We start from the raw sequence: 15,824 nt of genomic DNA, 5'->3' as shown, positions 1-15,824 counted from the left end.
CTTCCTGCTGGAGTGGTACCTATTTATCTACTTGCGCTTTGAGGTGCTTTCGAACTGCTAGGTTGGCAGGAGCAGGGACTGAGCAAGGGGAGCTCACCCCGTCGTGGGGATTCGAACCACCGACCTTCTGATCGGCAAGTCCTAGGCTCTGTGGTTTAACCTACAGCGCCACCCGCGTCCCAAAGTGTGCCCTACTCAAAGGTCAATAGTTTGCAAACTAAACATGCAGTCCTTGATCTAACGCCAACGACATAATGTCCCCCACCTGCCTTTAACTGATGAATGAGTGGGAAGAGAAAGAGAGACAAATGCTTTTAATATTTATGGGCAGAGCCTGGATCATTCTGAAAGGTCTGAGAAATAAGATTCTGACTAACTGGAAGTTCTAGTCTATGGAAGGGGGCGAAATAAGTGAGTGTAGGGGCAAAGCACATGGGTTGTCTACAGGGCCGTTTTAAGCATATCTGGCGCCGTGGTGCAAAGATCCCTCCGGCGCCCCCGCCCCACCCTGTTTCCCAGACTTGTCAACCCTTTATTTAGGGAGAGAACACCAGCAGAAGTGGAGGAAGCCTCAGCAGCTGGAGGGCGACTCCTCCGGCAGGGAAGAGGCGGAGGCGCCTCCCGGCTCAGCTAGCTGATTCGTGCTGCGGTGTCCATGGCAGGCGGAGGATCTGGGTGGGTGCTGCTTCGGTGCAGCATGGCAGAGGCGGGCAAGGGCGGCGAGCTGATCCACCTCAACGCGTTGGGCAAGCGAGCACACCAAGTGAGAAGGCCTGTGCCGAGCGAAGACGTGTGTGCCGCTCCCGCTGAGCGTCAGCTCAGTTTCCCCCCTTTTAGCCTTCTGGCGCCCTGCAGAATTCGTTGCCTGCAGGCTAAAAATGGAGTCGACGCTCGGCAGGAACGGCGCACTCACCCTCGCTCACTCAGCGCGCTCGTTCGGTGTTCCCCAGACGCTCGCCTGGTGTCCTCCAGAACTTGGTGCCCTGCGCCACTAGTGTGTATGGGTAAGACGCCCCCAGTTGTCTAGTCAGAACAGATTTAGTTGACCACATGAACCACCATATGAAAGAAGGTTCAAAACCTGGGTAGATATAATACAGTGGTACCTCCAGTTATGAACTTAATTCATTCCGGAGATCCATTCTTAACCTGAAACCGTTCTTAACCTGATGCCGTGCTTTCACTAATGGGGCCTCCTTGCACCCCGGGGCAAAGTTTCTTACCAGGAGCAACTACTTCCAGGTTAGCGGAGCTCGTTACCCGAAGCATTTGCAAGGAGGCCAGTACGTAACTCGAGGTTCCACTGTATATGCATTTGCATTTACAGAATCTGGGAACGAACCGTTGTGTCGAATGACAGCCTCTACGCTGTCTTGGCAGTGAATCTTTCCTCCTCAGCAACCAATAAATGAAATTTGGGTGTCAGATCAAAGGAATTTCTACCTTGAGCTTCGGTCGTTGTCTCAAGGGCTGTTTGCACACATGCGTGTTCATTGCATGCTTCCTCAGCGCTCGATGCCTGGCAGCTTAACACACAAACTGACTCCACCACAGTCAGGGGTGGTGTGCAAGTGGCTCTTGTGGCGACTGATTCATCACAAGCCTCCATGAGACGCTGCCGTCGTCCAGAGAGGGACAGACCTCTGTGAAGCAGCTTGAAGTACCTGGATTTCCTTTAAGGCTGTGGCTCTAAGCATATTTATTTGGGAACAAGTTCCATTGCGGGAAGGGGACAGAGAGAAGGGACAGCCCACGCCAATGTCTATGGAGGGTGGGGCAAATAGTCCCAAGATCTTAATGCTCCCACTTGAATTAATTGTGAGTTGGGCAGGTGAGCTTTTAACCAAAGCTGGCAAAGTGCTCTGTGTTTGTGAGAGAGAGCTGCCTTGATGTGCCGTTGGGTCACTAGACGTGGGAACTACAATGTCTACTGCGCATGCATGAGATGAGAATGAATTCACTATAGGTTCCTGTGGAACGCCCTCCCATCAGCTGTCAAACAGATAAACAACCACACAACATTCTGGAGACATCTGAAGGCAGCTCTGTATCGGGAACTTCTTAATGTTTGACGTTTTACTGTGTTTTTATATGTGCTGTAAGCTGCCCAGAGTGGCTGGGGAAACCGAGCCAGATGGGTGGGGTATAAATAATAAAATTAAATTATTATTCTGAGACTGGAATAATGCGAGTCAGGACTGGAAGTTTTAATGGATAACGTGAGGTAGGCAAACCAGCTCCTTGAGTTGGAACCTGCCTGGTCCCCTGGGAAGCAGTTCTCTCACAGTCCTTCTCCCATAAAGACCCTTATGGATCCGTAACTGCTTGGTTCCTGCTCACTGCAGACAGATCTGCATGGACCTGTCTATTAACTACAAAGCCCCTAAGAGAAAATAATTGTATACATGGGAATCTACCACCCACCCACCCTGAAATTCCCTGGATTGTCTCTGTTCTCTCCTCAGAGCTTGTCAGTGGTTATGTTCTTGGGGTCTGCATTCAAAGGCAAAATCACATAAAGGCAGGAAGACCCCCAGAAATGCCTTCTGCAACCTTGCTAGAGGGCAGTAAGGAAGGCGGAGGAAAACCCAGGGCCAAAAGAGTTTAATCCCTCTGACTTGCTTTCTGGTCTCTGGAGGCTCTTGTGAGATATCGCACGGCCCCTTCTGAGTGTTACTTCCAAGCCTTGCGCCCTCTTGATATTTTTGTTTTGACGAAGCATGCAGGGCAGGGATCGTGTAACTAAGCTGTGTGCATATTTTGGGCCACTTTGGATATAGAGATTTTACTGAAATGCCACATAAGCTTCCCTGAGCAACAGCAAAGAAGAAGGGATTTTGGTTCTTGCATCTCCACAGCCAGTGAAGGTCTTGGGGGAGGGAAAGGGAAACGGAAAACAGGACGGAGGCTGAGGGAGGTTTTAAGCAATGCCTATTCAGAATTTTATTCAGAAGTGATGAGCGTATTCTCCATAGAAAGCTGTAAGTCAGACTTCACTGGCTTTTGGGAGGCTGGGAAAAGTACTACATCAGAACAGGCATGAGGGTAGGGTTGCTTTTGTGTTTATTATTAGTCTGCGTCTTTGCCCCTCCTGCACCAACTGAAGCAGCTGATTCCCAAGGGAGACCATGAGGGAAAGACAACAGGCAGGTTTCAGGACTGACTCAACCAATTGGTACCATTTACAGAAGTGGCCTCCCCTTCATGGATCACTGCCTTGCCGTGGCGAAGGGGCTTGAAGAACTTGGAGAAGCTATGGCCATGCAGGGCCACCCAAGATGGACAGGTCATAGTGGAGAGTTTTGACCAAATGTGATCCACCTGGAGCAGGAACCGGCAAGCCACTCCAGTATCCCTGCCAAGAAAACTCCATGGACAAAGACAACAGGCATATAAAAGTTATGACGCTGGAAGATGAGCCCCTCAGGTCGGAAGGCGTCCAACATGCTACTGAGAAAGAGCAGAGGACAAGTACAAGTAGATTCAGAGCTGATGAAGCGGCTGGGCCAAAGCCGAAAGGACGCTCAGTTGCAGATATGCCTGGAAGCGAAAGGAAAGTCCAATGCTGTAAAGAAAAATATTGCATAGGGACCTGGAATGTAAGAACCATGAACCTGGGTAAGTTGGGTGTGGTCAAAAATGAGATGGCAAGAATAAATATTGACATCCTGGGCATCAGTGAACTAAAATGGACGGGAATGGGCGAATTCAGTTCAGATGACCATCATATCTACTACTGTGGGCAACAATCCTGTAAAAGAAATGGAGTGGCCCTCATAGTCAACAAAAGAGTGGCAAAAGCTGTATTGGGATGCAATCTCAAAAATGATAGAATGATCTCGATACGAATCCAAGGCAGACCTTTTAACATCACAGTAATCCAAGTTTATGCACCAACCACTGGTGCTGAAGAAACTGAAATTGACCAATTCTATGAAGACTTACAACACCTTATAGAATTGACACCAAAGAAGGATGTTCTTCTCATTATAGGGGATTGGAATGCTAAAGTAGGGAGTCAAGAGATAAAAGGAACAAATGGCAAGTTTGGCCTTGGAGATCAAAACGAAGCAGGGCAAAGGCTAATAGAGTTCTGCCAAGAGAACAAGCTGGTCATCACAAACACTCTTTTCCAACAACACAAGAGACGACTCTACACATGGACATCATCAGATGGGCAGCATCAAAATCAGATTGATTATATTCTCTGGAGTCAAAGATGGAGAAGCTCTATACAGTCAGCAAAAACAAGACCTGGAGCGGACTGTGGCTCAGATCATCAGCTTCTTATAGCAAAATTCAAGCTTAACCTGAATTAAGTAGGAAAAACCACTGGGTCGGTAAGATACAATCTAAGTCAAATCCCTTATGAATACACAGTGGAAGTGAGGAACAGGTTTAAGGATTTAGATTTGGTGGACAGAGTGCCTGAAGAACTATGGACGGAGGCTCGCAACATTATACAGGAGGCAGCAACGAAAACCATCCCAATGAAAAGGGAAAGGCAAGAAAGCAAAGTGGCTGTCCAACGAGGCCTTACAAATAGCGGAGGAGAGAAGGCAAGCAAAATGCGAGGGAGATAGTGAAAGATACAGGAAATTGAATGCAGATTTCCAAAAAATAGCAAGGAGAGACAAGAAGGCCTTCTTAAACAAGCAATGCAAAGAAATAGAGGAAAACAACAGAATGGGAAGAACCAGAGATCTGTTCAAGAAAATTGGAGATATGAAAGGGACATTTCGTACAAAGATTACCATAATAAAGGACAAAAGTGGTAAGGACCTAACAGAAGCAGAAGACATCAAGAAGAGGTGGCAAGAATACACAGAGGAATTATACCAGAAAGATATGGATGTCTCGTACACCCCAGGTAGTGTGGTTGCTGACCTTGAGCCAGACATCCTGGAGAGTGAAGTCAAATGGGTCTTAGAAAGCACTGCAAATAACAAGGCCAGTGGAAGTGATGGTATTCCAGCTGAACTACTTAAAATTTTAAAAGATGATGGTGTTAAGGTGCTACAATCAATATACCAGCAAGTTTGGAAAACTCAGGAGTGGCCAGAAGATTGGAGAAGATCAGTCTACATCCCAATCCCAAAGAAGGGCAGTGCCAAAGAATGCTCCAAATACCGCACAATTGCACTCATTTCACAAGCTAGCAAGGTTATGCTTAAAATTCTACAAGGAAGGCTCAAGCAGTATATGAACCGAGAACTCCCAGAAGTGCAAGCTGGATTTAGAAGAGGCAGAGGAACCAGAGACCAAATTGCAAATATGCACTGGGTTATGGAGAAAGCTAGAGAGTTCCAGAAAGACATCTACTTTTGCTTCATTGACTAGGCAAAAGCCTTTGACTATGTCGACCACAGCAAACTATGGCAAGTTCTTAAAGAAATGGGAGTGCCTGATCACCTCATCTGTCTCCTGAGAAATCTCTATGTGGGACAAGAAGCTAGAGTTAGAACTGGATATGAAACAACTGATTGGTTCAAAATTGGGAAAGGAGTACGGCACGGCTGTATATTGTCTCCCTGCTTATTTAACTTATATGCAGAATTCATCATGCGAAAGGCTGGGCTGGATGAATCCCAAGCCGGAATTAAGATTGCCGAAAGAAATATCAACAACCTCAGATATGCAGATGACACAACCTTGATGGCAGAAAGTGAGGAGAAATTAAAGAACCTTTTAATGAGGGTGAAAGAGGAGAGCGCAAAATATGGTCTGAAGCTCAACATCAAAAAAAACGAAGATCATGGCCACTGGGCCCATCACCTCCTGGCAAATAGAAGGGGAAGAAATGGAGGCAGTGAGAGATTTTATTTTCTTGGGCTCCATGATCACTGCAGATGGTGACAGCAGTCATGAAATTAAAAGATGCCTGCTCCTTGGGGGAAAGGCGATGGCAAACCTAGACAGCATCTTAAAAAGCAGAGGCATCACCTTGCCAACAAAGGTCCGTATAGTTAAAGCCATGGTTTTCCCAGTAGTGATGTATGGAAGTGAGAGCTGGACCATAAAGAAGGCTGATCGCTGAAGAATTGATGCTTTTGAATTATGGTGCTGGAGGAGGCTCTTGAGAGTCCCATGGACTGCAAGAAGATCAAACGCATTCATTCTTAAGGAAATCAGCCCTGAGTGCTCACTGGAAGGACAGATCGTGAAGCTGAGGCACCAATACTTTGGCCACCTCATGAGAAGAGAAGACTCCCTGGAAAAGACCCTGATGTTGGGAAAGATGGAGGGCACAAGGAGAAGGGGATGACAGAGGACGAGATGGTTGGACAGTGTTCTCGAAGCTACCAGCATGAGTTTGACAAAACTGCAGGAGGCAGAGGAAGACAGAAGTGCCTGGCGTGCTCTGATCCATGGGGTCACGAAGAGTCGGACACGACTAAACGACTAAACAACAACAACAACAACAACAGAAGTGGCCTGAGAAAAAAAGAGTTGCACCATGATGGACACTCGGGTCAGTCTATCACTCTTTTGCCAATACAGCTGCCCCTTTAGTGCCTCTGAGATAAGAGAGAACTTAGATCGAAGATGTGGCGATATGTATCTGCTTGTCTGTCTCTACCCTCAGAGAGTGCTAAGTGGCCTTTGGCAGACACAGAAAACAAGGGCTGGAAGGTTTCTCCTGAGAAGGAGGCTGCTGAGTATGACTGGAGAAGGGCTGCTGTATCAGCATCGTAAAAGGATACCCACCCCCCTTCACAGTTCAGGGCCACTCGGATCCTCTCGGGCTCCTTACGGGGGGAGCAGAACTTGTACCTACCGCGCCACTTTCCCATACCCCAGATCCCTTCACTAGGACCAAAAGAGAACTTGCCCTTCCTCTTCACAGACTTTCTGGCCACCCCCACGGCCCATTCCCCCTCGCTCCCCACAACGACTTCCCAGAAATGTCGGCCTGATGTGAAACCCTGACATCCCAGTACATAGCTATGTATGTCAAATCTCTCAGGGTTGTCTGGCAGGCCTTGACGCACTTCTCCCTCTCTCACACTCTTTCGATCCTCAGACAGGATGAGCCAGGGATTTGCTGTGTCTGGATCCAAAATTATGTTTTCTGTGGCGGCAGAGGAGGAAAGAAAAGAGGAACCACATCAACTGGGGAGCTGACTTTGCTTTAGACAGTAATGTAATTCCCTCTGAAATGAACAGGGACTCAGTTGATAGTGTTTGGGGCTAGGATGCTCCACAAGTTCTTAATACTACTTCTTGAAACATCTGTATGGTTTTGTGGGAGTTGTGCCATCAAAAGGAACCCTCCTATTTTCTGGTAATGAAATCACTGTGCACAGAAACCTTACACCAGCCCTGTAAGTAAGGTCAACTTTATTATGCACGTTTTTCAGACGGGAGGACTGAGGCTGAGAGTGGCCTCTTTACTCATCAAACAGGGACTCCCTGATTCACAGCTCAATCTTTTCCCTCACAGGACACACTATGCTTGAAATGGCAGGTAAATCTGGCTGCAGGCCACAGCAGGGAACACACCCGTCTCATGGCAACCACCCAAGTTCAGTTATGTATTTAAAGGATGTTTTACCCCACCTTTCCAGGCAGTTTATAAAAAGAAAAAACACTGACACCCATAAAACTGTCTCTATGCTCTGCTGCTTATGAAAGCGACTAGTCTCCCTTGACCCTCTCTGTGTGAAATGACCTGCTTGGGGCTCTGAGAGCGAATCAGGGGGGGCTCTGTTTTGATGAGCAGATGTTGTCAGGCAGGCTGCCTCTCTCTGCAGATGCCAGACAGTTGACTTGCCTGTTGGGAATGCTGAAGTTCTGCTCATCCCATTGATATTGGTAATGAAACTCAAATAGGACAAAAATGCATTCTCCTCCAATGATATCCTTCAAAAGATCATTTTAATGAAGGCCTGGCACCTTCGTTATACACATTTAGGTGCCAGGCAAAAACATTCCTCTTTAACCAGGCCTTTGGCTGATTGACATCTGATGCCCTTTTAAAATGTGAATTGGGGAAGTGTAACAACCTAAGTAAGGGACATGGGGGGTGCTGTGGTCTAAACCACTGAACCTCTTGGGCTTGCCGATCAGAAGGTTGGCGGTTCAAATCCCCACAACGGGGTGAGCTCCCATTGCTCGGTCCCTGCTCCTGCCAACCTAGCAGTTTGAAAGTACGCCAAAAAGTGCAAGTAGATAAAGAGGTACCCCTCCGATGGGAAGGTAAACGGCATTTCCGTGCGCTGCTCTGGTTTCGGTGTTCCGTTGCACCAGAAGTGGGTTAGTCATGCTGGCCACATGACCTGAAAAAACTGTCTGCGGACAAACACCAGCTCCCTTGGCATGTAAAGCGAAATGAGCGCCACAACCCCAGAGTCATTTGCGACTGGACTTAACTGTCAAGGGTCCTTTACCTTTACCAACCTAATTTATCACTTCCTGAAAGTGACAGAAAACCTGTAAGGCAGATGTGGAAACTGCTACCTGGGGGGGGGGGGATAAAATTGTGCCGCTATTCGACCCTGAAATTTACCTTTTTGCAGCTCAAGTCCAGATTCCACAGTGTCTGGTGAAGAAAAGGGAACAGAGATTTAGCATCACACCATCACCCTGGTAACTAATCTGGTAATGACAATATGAGCTCATGCAATTATAGCTGGGGAAGCCAGAGTGATGGACTTTAGGCATTGTGGACTACAGTTCCCATCATCCCTAACCATCGGCCATGCCAGCTGGAGCTCATGGGAGTTGCCATTTAAAATGTCTAAAACCCACCATGCTGCCTATACCTGCATAAGCCAGGGCAGGGGCGATGTCAAGATTCAGGCCTGCTCAGACCTTAGAGGAGGAGCAGGACCCCCAGAAGATCTCACCATCAACCACAATCTTGAGGAGATGTAATAATAATAATTATTATTATACCCCGCCCAGTCACTCTGCGCGGCTCACAGCATATACAGTGGTACCTCAGGTTACATATGCATCAGGCTACATACGCTTCAGGTTACAGACTCTGCTAACCCAGAAATAGTGCTTCAGGTTAAGAACTTTGCTTCAGGATGAGAACAGAAATCGTGCTCTGGCGGCACGGCAGCAGCAGGAGGCCCCATTAGCTAAAGTGGTCTTCAGGTTAAGAACAGTTTCAGGTTAAGTACAGACCTCCGGAACGAATTAAGTACTTAACCCGAGGTACCACTGTATTGAAACATAGTAAAAAATCAAACATTAAGAGCACCATTTCTCACGAGAGCCTCCACATCCCAACAAGTAATTCTAAATTCCTATTTAGAGTGCTCTGATGGTGTTTCCTGTTTGGCAGGGGGTTGGACTCGATGGCCCTTGTGGTCTCTTCCAACTCTATGATTCTATGATTTATTTGTGATCCCCATCAAGCTGTGACTGTGTGAGTAAAATTAGCGTAAGTTGTGAGTCATCTGTATATGAAAGGGTGGCATCTGGATACTGAAAGAGGATAAATACATAAACCTTTCATTTTCCTGGCATTGCTAATATAACATATGACCTGGACACTTTCATCTAGTATAGAATCCTTACAGCCCTTCTTTACTACCTCTGAATTTCTTCATGACTCCCTCCAGGAAGGGATTAATATCACAGAAGTCCCAGATCTTCCACTTCAGAGCAGGAGGAAAAGCCACAGGAGGATCCTCTAAGTTCTCCTTCTCCTGCGACCTGGGAGGAGAAGAACCAAGTCAAGCCACCATCCTTCCAATGCAAGGAGCTTTCTGGCACGGCAGGTGTCTCATTCTGATTATAAAGGCACCATGGAAATATCATGAAGACTTGGGAGCAGAGTTCTTCCTATGGCAAAAGGGAGCATCAAGATGACGTCTGAATCTAGAAAGCATCTAAGAAGTTGAAGGAAACCCGACACACACCTGCTTCCATAGTACATGGAAGGGAATATATGGAGATAAGACTGAATGTATGCAAATGAATTCTTTGGAAGAAAAAATAACAATACAAGGTCCTTAGAAAGAGATCTAGAACTGCATCAGTTTTAGCGAAGCATTTCAAATGATTAAAGTTATTAATACTTTTTAGCCCAGTAGTTACATTTAAAGTAGGGAGAAATATTAGAAATTAAAGCTGTATTTTCTAAACATGGAAGATTTTAAAAATATATTGAAGCCATTTGGAGAACAAAGCTCTCAACACTTATTGGCCACGATAGCTGGGTCAAAGGCTGTGGTGCCTCTGAACCACAGGAGGGGAGTGTCCTCTGGGGCCCGGATCCTGCTCACGGGTTTCACACTGGCATCTGGTTAGTCACTGTGAAAAGAGGATGCTGGACTTGATGAGCCACTGGGTGGATCCAGCAAAGCCCTTTCTCACCTTCTTATGTCTGAGGAAGAACCTGCAGAAGCCAGAAATACACTGGATATTTAAGGGTAAGTTATAGTGAAGATATTTACAAGCCCCTTTGGGATGTCCTCCCTTTTCTGTAATTATTAAACAGTAAATGAATCAATCAGGGAAAAGGGAGAAATATGTAATGGAGGGGAATGAGGAATGGCTTCCTTCCTATGATTGTAGATGAGACCAATAGCTACAAATGACTATGAAAATGTGTCCCTATTTTTGTCTGTGATCTTGTGAAATGGACGATGGAGTCCTAAGCTATCTCTGGAAGGAGGAACTGGAGAGTGAGTTCCTCTCAAAAGAACTTTTCTAGTAACATAATGAGGCAGGGGCTTTCCATCACTTACCTCTGCAAGAAGCTTCCAATATCCTGGAGGGAAAGAAAGAAAGAAAGAAAGAAAGAAAGAAAGAAAGAAAGAAAGAAAGAAAGAAGGATATCAGTGGAGCCATTTCTCCAGTCTAAATGCTAAGGAGCTGAGTACCAGCTTCTGGGAATCACAGGTTTGGAGAGCACTACTGTTTTTTAGGCTTCTCAGAGACCTCTGGTTGGCCAATGAGAGAACACAATGCTAGAATGAAGGGGCCTGTGGTTTGATCTAGCAGGGCCCCTTCTGCGACACCAGGACGGACGCCTTTCACCAGGACGGACGCAACTCCCATCTCTTGCAGGGGCGCAATTAGTGCCAGCACCGTCCGTTAAGAGTTTGGGTGTAGTCTTCGACACCTCCCTTTCCATGGAGGCGCAGATTGCAGCTATAACAAAGGCAGCATTTTTCCATCTCCGCCAAGCTAAGCAGTTGGCTCCTTACCTCTCTCGCCCTGACCTAGCCACTGTGATCCACGCGACGGTCACCTCCAGACTGGATTATTGTAACTTGCTCTAGGTGGGGCTGCCCTTGAGACTGACCCAGAAACTCCAGCGGGTGCAGAATGCTGCAGCGAGACTCCTTACGAGGTCTTCGCTGCGAGATCACATTCACCCGGTGCTATACCAGCTGCACTGGCTCCCGGTGGAGTACAGGATCAGGTTTAAGGTGCTGGTTTCAACCTTTAAAGCCCTATATGGCCTAGGACCCTCGTACCTACGGGACCGCCTCTCCTGGTATGCCCCACAGAGAAACTTACGGTCTTCAAATAAAAACATCTTGAAGGTCCCAGGCCACAGAGAAGTTAGGCTGGCCTCAACTAGAGCCAGGGCTTTTTCGGCTGTGGCTCCAATCTGGTGGAACACTCTGTTACAAGAGACCAGGGCCCTGCGGGACTTGACATCTTTCCGCAGGGCCTGCAAGACAGAGCTGTTCCACCAGGCCTTTGGCCAGGGCACAGCCTGACTCCCTCCCTCGGCAATCTTCGCGGAGCTCTGGCCCAATGGTTGCTAGTGGCTTGAATTAATTAATTTTTATAATGAATGGTTTTAGAATGTTGTTTATGTTGTACTTTTGTACTGTTTTATTGTTGTTAGCCGCCCTGAGCCCGGCTTCGGCTGGGGAGGGCGGGATATAAATAAAATTTATTATTATTATTATTCATGTACTGTTTTCCTTCCAGCAACATTTTTATGTGACTAAGAAATGCCTATAGTCTGAAGCATCACACTCCACCCTCTCGCATCAGGATGAGGCCTCACCTGCAGGAGTTCACTTGCTGGTTCCTGAAGCTTCTCCTCCATCTCCCGGATGAGGCTGTCAAGAGAGGAGAGTTCCCTGGAGAGTCTGGCCAGGTGCTCCTCCCTTTTGGCTGCAATCTCCTTCTCCACCTCTGCCATCTGGGCCAGAATACGTTTCTCTTGTTCTTCCAGAAACTGGTGCAGTTGCCTGAACTCAGCCACCATCTTTTCCCTCTCTGCACCTGTTTGTTTCTGCAGCAAAGAGGTTGAAAGAAGAGAACAGTGGGCCAATATCAGGCATCTAGTCTGCTCTTGAAAGGATGAAGAGGCCAGTTATCCCAATTCCTTTAGAAGGCCACTTCTGACATTTTAGAGAGATTACGCCAATATTCAGCAGGGAAAGTGTTTCATAAGCACAAGCTCACTCCATCCTTCAAATGTCTGTGGGCTATAAGGCTGTTTAGAAAGAAACCTCTTTCTGTATTTCCCCAGATTTTGATTTAATTTTGATTCGACTGATTTCTTATTAAAGCAGTTAATTTTGCCAAAAATAAATATTCACTTAGTTTACAAATCCATTCTTCCTTTGTGAGTATAGTTTGTGACTTCCACCTAGCAGCAATCACTATTCTAGCAGCTGTACTTGCATATAGAAAAATCCCCCCCCCCCCGCACCGGTATCTCTCCATCTATCTAAATTTCGATTTAAGACTACAGCACTTATTCACTTTCAAGTAACAATGATGCTTACAAGCAGGTCTTGACTTTCCTTTTCTGCGTCCGCTTTAAACACCAGAAATTTCTCTCTCTCCTTCTTCATGTTGTCTAGGTAGGTGCTGATCTGATCCTGAAAACAAAACAAAATCAAAGTTTGCTTGCTTTTTTTCTCTGTTGGAATTCATAATAACAGGAAAGTTGAATCACATGCTTGCTCCCTGCCCCGAAGACTGTGGTCTTTGCCTTCGTCATCCTCGGAACCTGTGGCGCAATGGGTCAATGTGTCTGGCTGTTAACCAGAAGGTTGGTGGTTCGAGCCCAACCAGGGACAACTGTGGGCAGAATTCCTGCATTGCGGGGGGTTGGACTAGATGGCCCTCAGGGTCCCTTCCATCTCCACCATTCTGTATTCTATCCCTGCCACCTCCATTGCTCCTCCCTCCAGCCCTTTCCTAAGGGAGCTGCTACCAGAGGATGAACTGGGGGTGAGTTTCTCCAGCAGGGGGACATTGGGGGCACTATAATCCCCAGAAAGGAAAAAAGAAATGTTTATTGAACAGAGTTTCAGAGGTTTAGTTTTAGAAGGCTGGACAAAAGCTCCTGCTGGCGAGTGACTCTTTGGCTGCCGGAGGGGAGAATACAGTGGTGCCTCGCAAGACGAAATTAATTCATTCCGCAAGTTTTGTCGTCTTGCGATTTTTCCGTCTTGCGAAGCACGGTTTCCCATAGGAATGCATTGAAATTCAATTAATGCGTTCCTATGGAAACCGACTTCAGACCAGGTCCGGGGACAGTCTGTCCCCCGACCTCTTCTGAAGGCTGGGGGGGGGGGAACAAGGGCTTTTCTTCCCACCCCCAGCATTTTAAAAAACCCCGGGACAGCGGAGACTTCTCCGCTGTCCGGGGCGATCTTAAAATGCGGGCGGGCGGGAGCGAAGCCTCCGCTGCCGCCCGCCAGCATTTTAGAAAACCCCGGGACAGCGGAGGGCTTCTCCGCTGTCGGGGCGATCTTAAAATGCTGGCGGGCGGCAGCGAAGCCTCAGCTGCCACCCGCCAGCATTTTAAAATCGCCCCGGGACAGCGGAGGACTTCTCCGCTGTCCCGGGGCGATTTAAAAGCCCCCGGGAAGGCAGGCAGGGGGGAGCAAAGACTTTTGCCCCCCGCCGGCCTTCAGAAGAGGTCCTGGACCTCTTCTGAAGGCCGGCGGGGGGCGAAAGTCTTTGCTTCCCCCCCCCCCCGCCTGCCTTCAAAAGCCGTCCGGGATAGCGGAGAAACGAAGGCTGGCGGCGGGAGGAGGTCTCTCTGCCCCGCCGCCAGCCTTCGGAGGAGGTCCGAGGACAGTGGGGAAGACGCGCTGCGCTACCCCGCTGTCCCGGAGATTTCCCTATGGGCTTTCGTCTTGCGAAGGAAGCCCATAGGGAAATTCGTTTTGCGAAGCGCCTCCAAAACGGAAAACCCTTTCGTCTAGCGGGTTTTCCGTCTTGCGAGGCGTTCGTCTTGCGGGGCACCACTGTACATTAAAGCGTTTTCTTGCAAGACCCCCTTCTCTGTAGCTCTTTCACCCTCATCATCCCCAAAGGAAACCCAGAGAGATTTCCTACCTTGTACTCCTGGGACGCCTCCTCCAGAGGAATCACCTCGTGGCTTTTGTGCTCCTTGGATCTGTCACACACCACACAGATGGGGGCTTCATCCTCCTTGCAGAAGAGCTTCAGGGGCTCCTGGTGCTTCTCGCAGACCCTCCCCTTTCCTTCGGCCCCCTTTTCCTCATCAAGACGGAGTTTCCCGACTGTAAGTTTTTCCAAAACATTTGCCAGCGGCCGATTGGGGATGAGGTTCCTGTGCTGAATGATTTTCCTGCACTGAGGACAGGAAGCCTCTCCCTCGGATTCCCCCCAGCACTGGATCAGGCAGGATCGGCAGAAGTTGTGCCCGCACTCCGGGATGATCACTGGATCCCTGAAACACTCCAGGCAGATGGGGCAAGTGGCTTCCTTGCAGAGATCCTGCACGGGACCCCCAGAAGTAGCCATGGCTGCTGCCCCGCCCGGAAGAGAGAGTTGGTTTCGTTTTCTCTCTTTTGCGTCTGCAAATGGGCGTGTTTCCTTTCCAGGAAATTCAGACTTGATGGCTCAGATCACAGCTGCCTGACGAGAGGGGGAGTTAGGTGGGACACAGAGTCTTTGGGGCATGGGAATTTATATATTAAAATGAAAGGGGATAAATCCTGGCTGCCGATTTAAGGAGCCATTTTCCAAGGAGAGGTGGAGGGAAGTGAGTTTTTTATGAGCTTCACGTCAGCCTCAGACTTATTTGAAAGCCAGTGAATCTGAATCTTGCAAGCCCCTCCCACCCAATGGCTCAAACTCACGCGCCCTTTTCCATCTGCAAAACACAAAAGTTCAGACTCCAAGGAGAATCGCAGCCGGAGCCCAACCCTCTCCTGTGATGCGCATTCCCACGGGACCATTGGACACGAATCTGCAGCCCCTGAGAACATGGGATGGAGGCTGGGGAATTTCTAAGCTGCTCTCCAGCTCCAGCGTCTTCCCAGTCCTGTCCACCCACTGGTCCCATCTCCAGCCCCTCCAATGGTCTTGGGGGGATATCATTTCTTAAAAGGCTTTCCCAGAAGGATATATTTTATTGGGATGGGGGCATTTATTTCCTCTTTGCTCCACAGAAGAGCTTAAAAAGACGACCTTCCTTCACTTCCTCTTCCCATTTGAGCAGTGCGACTATGTCAGAAATGTTCCTGTAATGTTCCCTCTCCTTGGCCGTTGGCCCTGGTTCTTCAGTTTTCTCACTGCCATGGCAGATAAGGCTGAGTCTCAGGTGTCACCATCTGCAGTGATCATGGAGCCCAAGAAAGTAAAATCTCTCACTGCCTCCATTTCTTCCCCTTCTATTTGCCAGGAGGTGATGGGCCCAGTGGCCATGATCTTCGTTTTTTTTGATGTTGAGCTTCAGACCATATTTTGCGCTCTCCTCTTTCACCCTCATTAAAAGGTTCTTTAATTCCTCCTTACTTTCTGCCATCAAGGTTGTGTCATCTGCATATCTGAGGTTGTTGATATTTCTTCCGGCAATCTTAATTCCAGCTTGGGATTCATCCAGCCCAGCCTTTCGCATGATGTATTCT

At 48.0% G+C, this 15,824-nt stretch overlaps 1 protein-coding gene across 1 annotated transcript; it reads right to left on the bottom strand.

Annotated features, from left to right (window-relative positions):
- Nucleotides 1-2,175: 2,175 nt before the first annotated feature.
- On the bottom strand, nucleotides 2,176-14,906 carry LOC144326113 (zinc finger protein RFP-like). The gene is made up of 7 exons (XM_077922125.1): nucleotides 14,284-14,906; nucleotides 12,717-12,812; nucleotides 11,987-12,217; nucleotides 10,707-10,729; nucleotides 9,548-9,669; nucleotides 8,510-8,542; nucleotides 2,176-7,072 (listed from the first exon to the last, which is right to left on the bottom strand). The coding sequence occupies exons 1-7, from the start codon at nucleotides 14,713-14,715 to the stop codon at nucleotides 6,510-6,512; spliced, it is 1,500 nt and encodes a 499-aa protein (XP_077778251.1). The 5' UTR covers nucleotides 14,716-14,906; the 3' UTR covers nucleotides 2,176-6,509.
- Between the last annotated feature and the right edge of the window lie 918 nt (nucleotides 14,907-15,824).

The sequence above is a fragment of the Podarcis muralis genome, chromosome 2, assembly GCF_964188315.1.
Source record: "Podarcis muralis chromosome 2, rPodMur119.hap1.1, whole genome shotgun sequence".
In the NCBI taxonomy this organism is placed as follows: domain Eukaryota; kingdom Metazoa; phylum Chordata; class Lepidosauria; order Squamata; family Lacertidae; genus Podarcis; species Podarcis muralis.
Note: the sequence above shows the minus strand (reverse complement) of the source record. Positions and strands in the feature narration are given on the sequence as shown.

What these genes read in the sequence shown, in the direction of transcription:
- LOC144326113 (XM_077922125.1), bottom strand. Translation starts at nt 14,715, where the DNA reads ATGGCTACTTCTGGGGGTCCCGTGCAGGATCTCTGCAAGGAAGCCACT. An exon ending in ATTGGAAGCTTCTTGCAGAG is followed by an intron (nt 9,670 to 10,706) that starts GTAAGTGATGGA and finishes TTCTCCTCCCAG; the next exon opens with GTCGCAGGAGAAGGAGAACT. An exon ending in AGTCATGAAGAAATTCAGAG is followed by an intron (nt 8,543 to 9,547) that starts GTAGTAAAGAAG and finishes TTTCTTCACCAG; the next exon opens with ACACTGTGGAATCTGGACTT.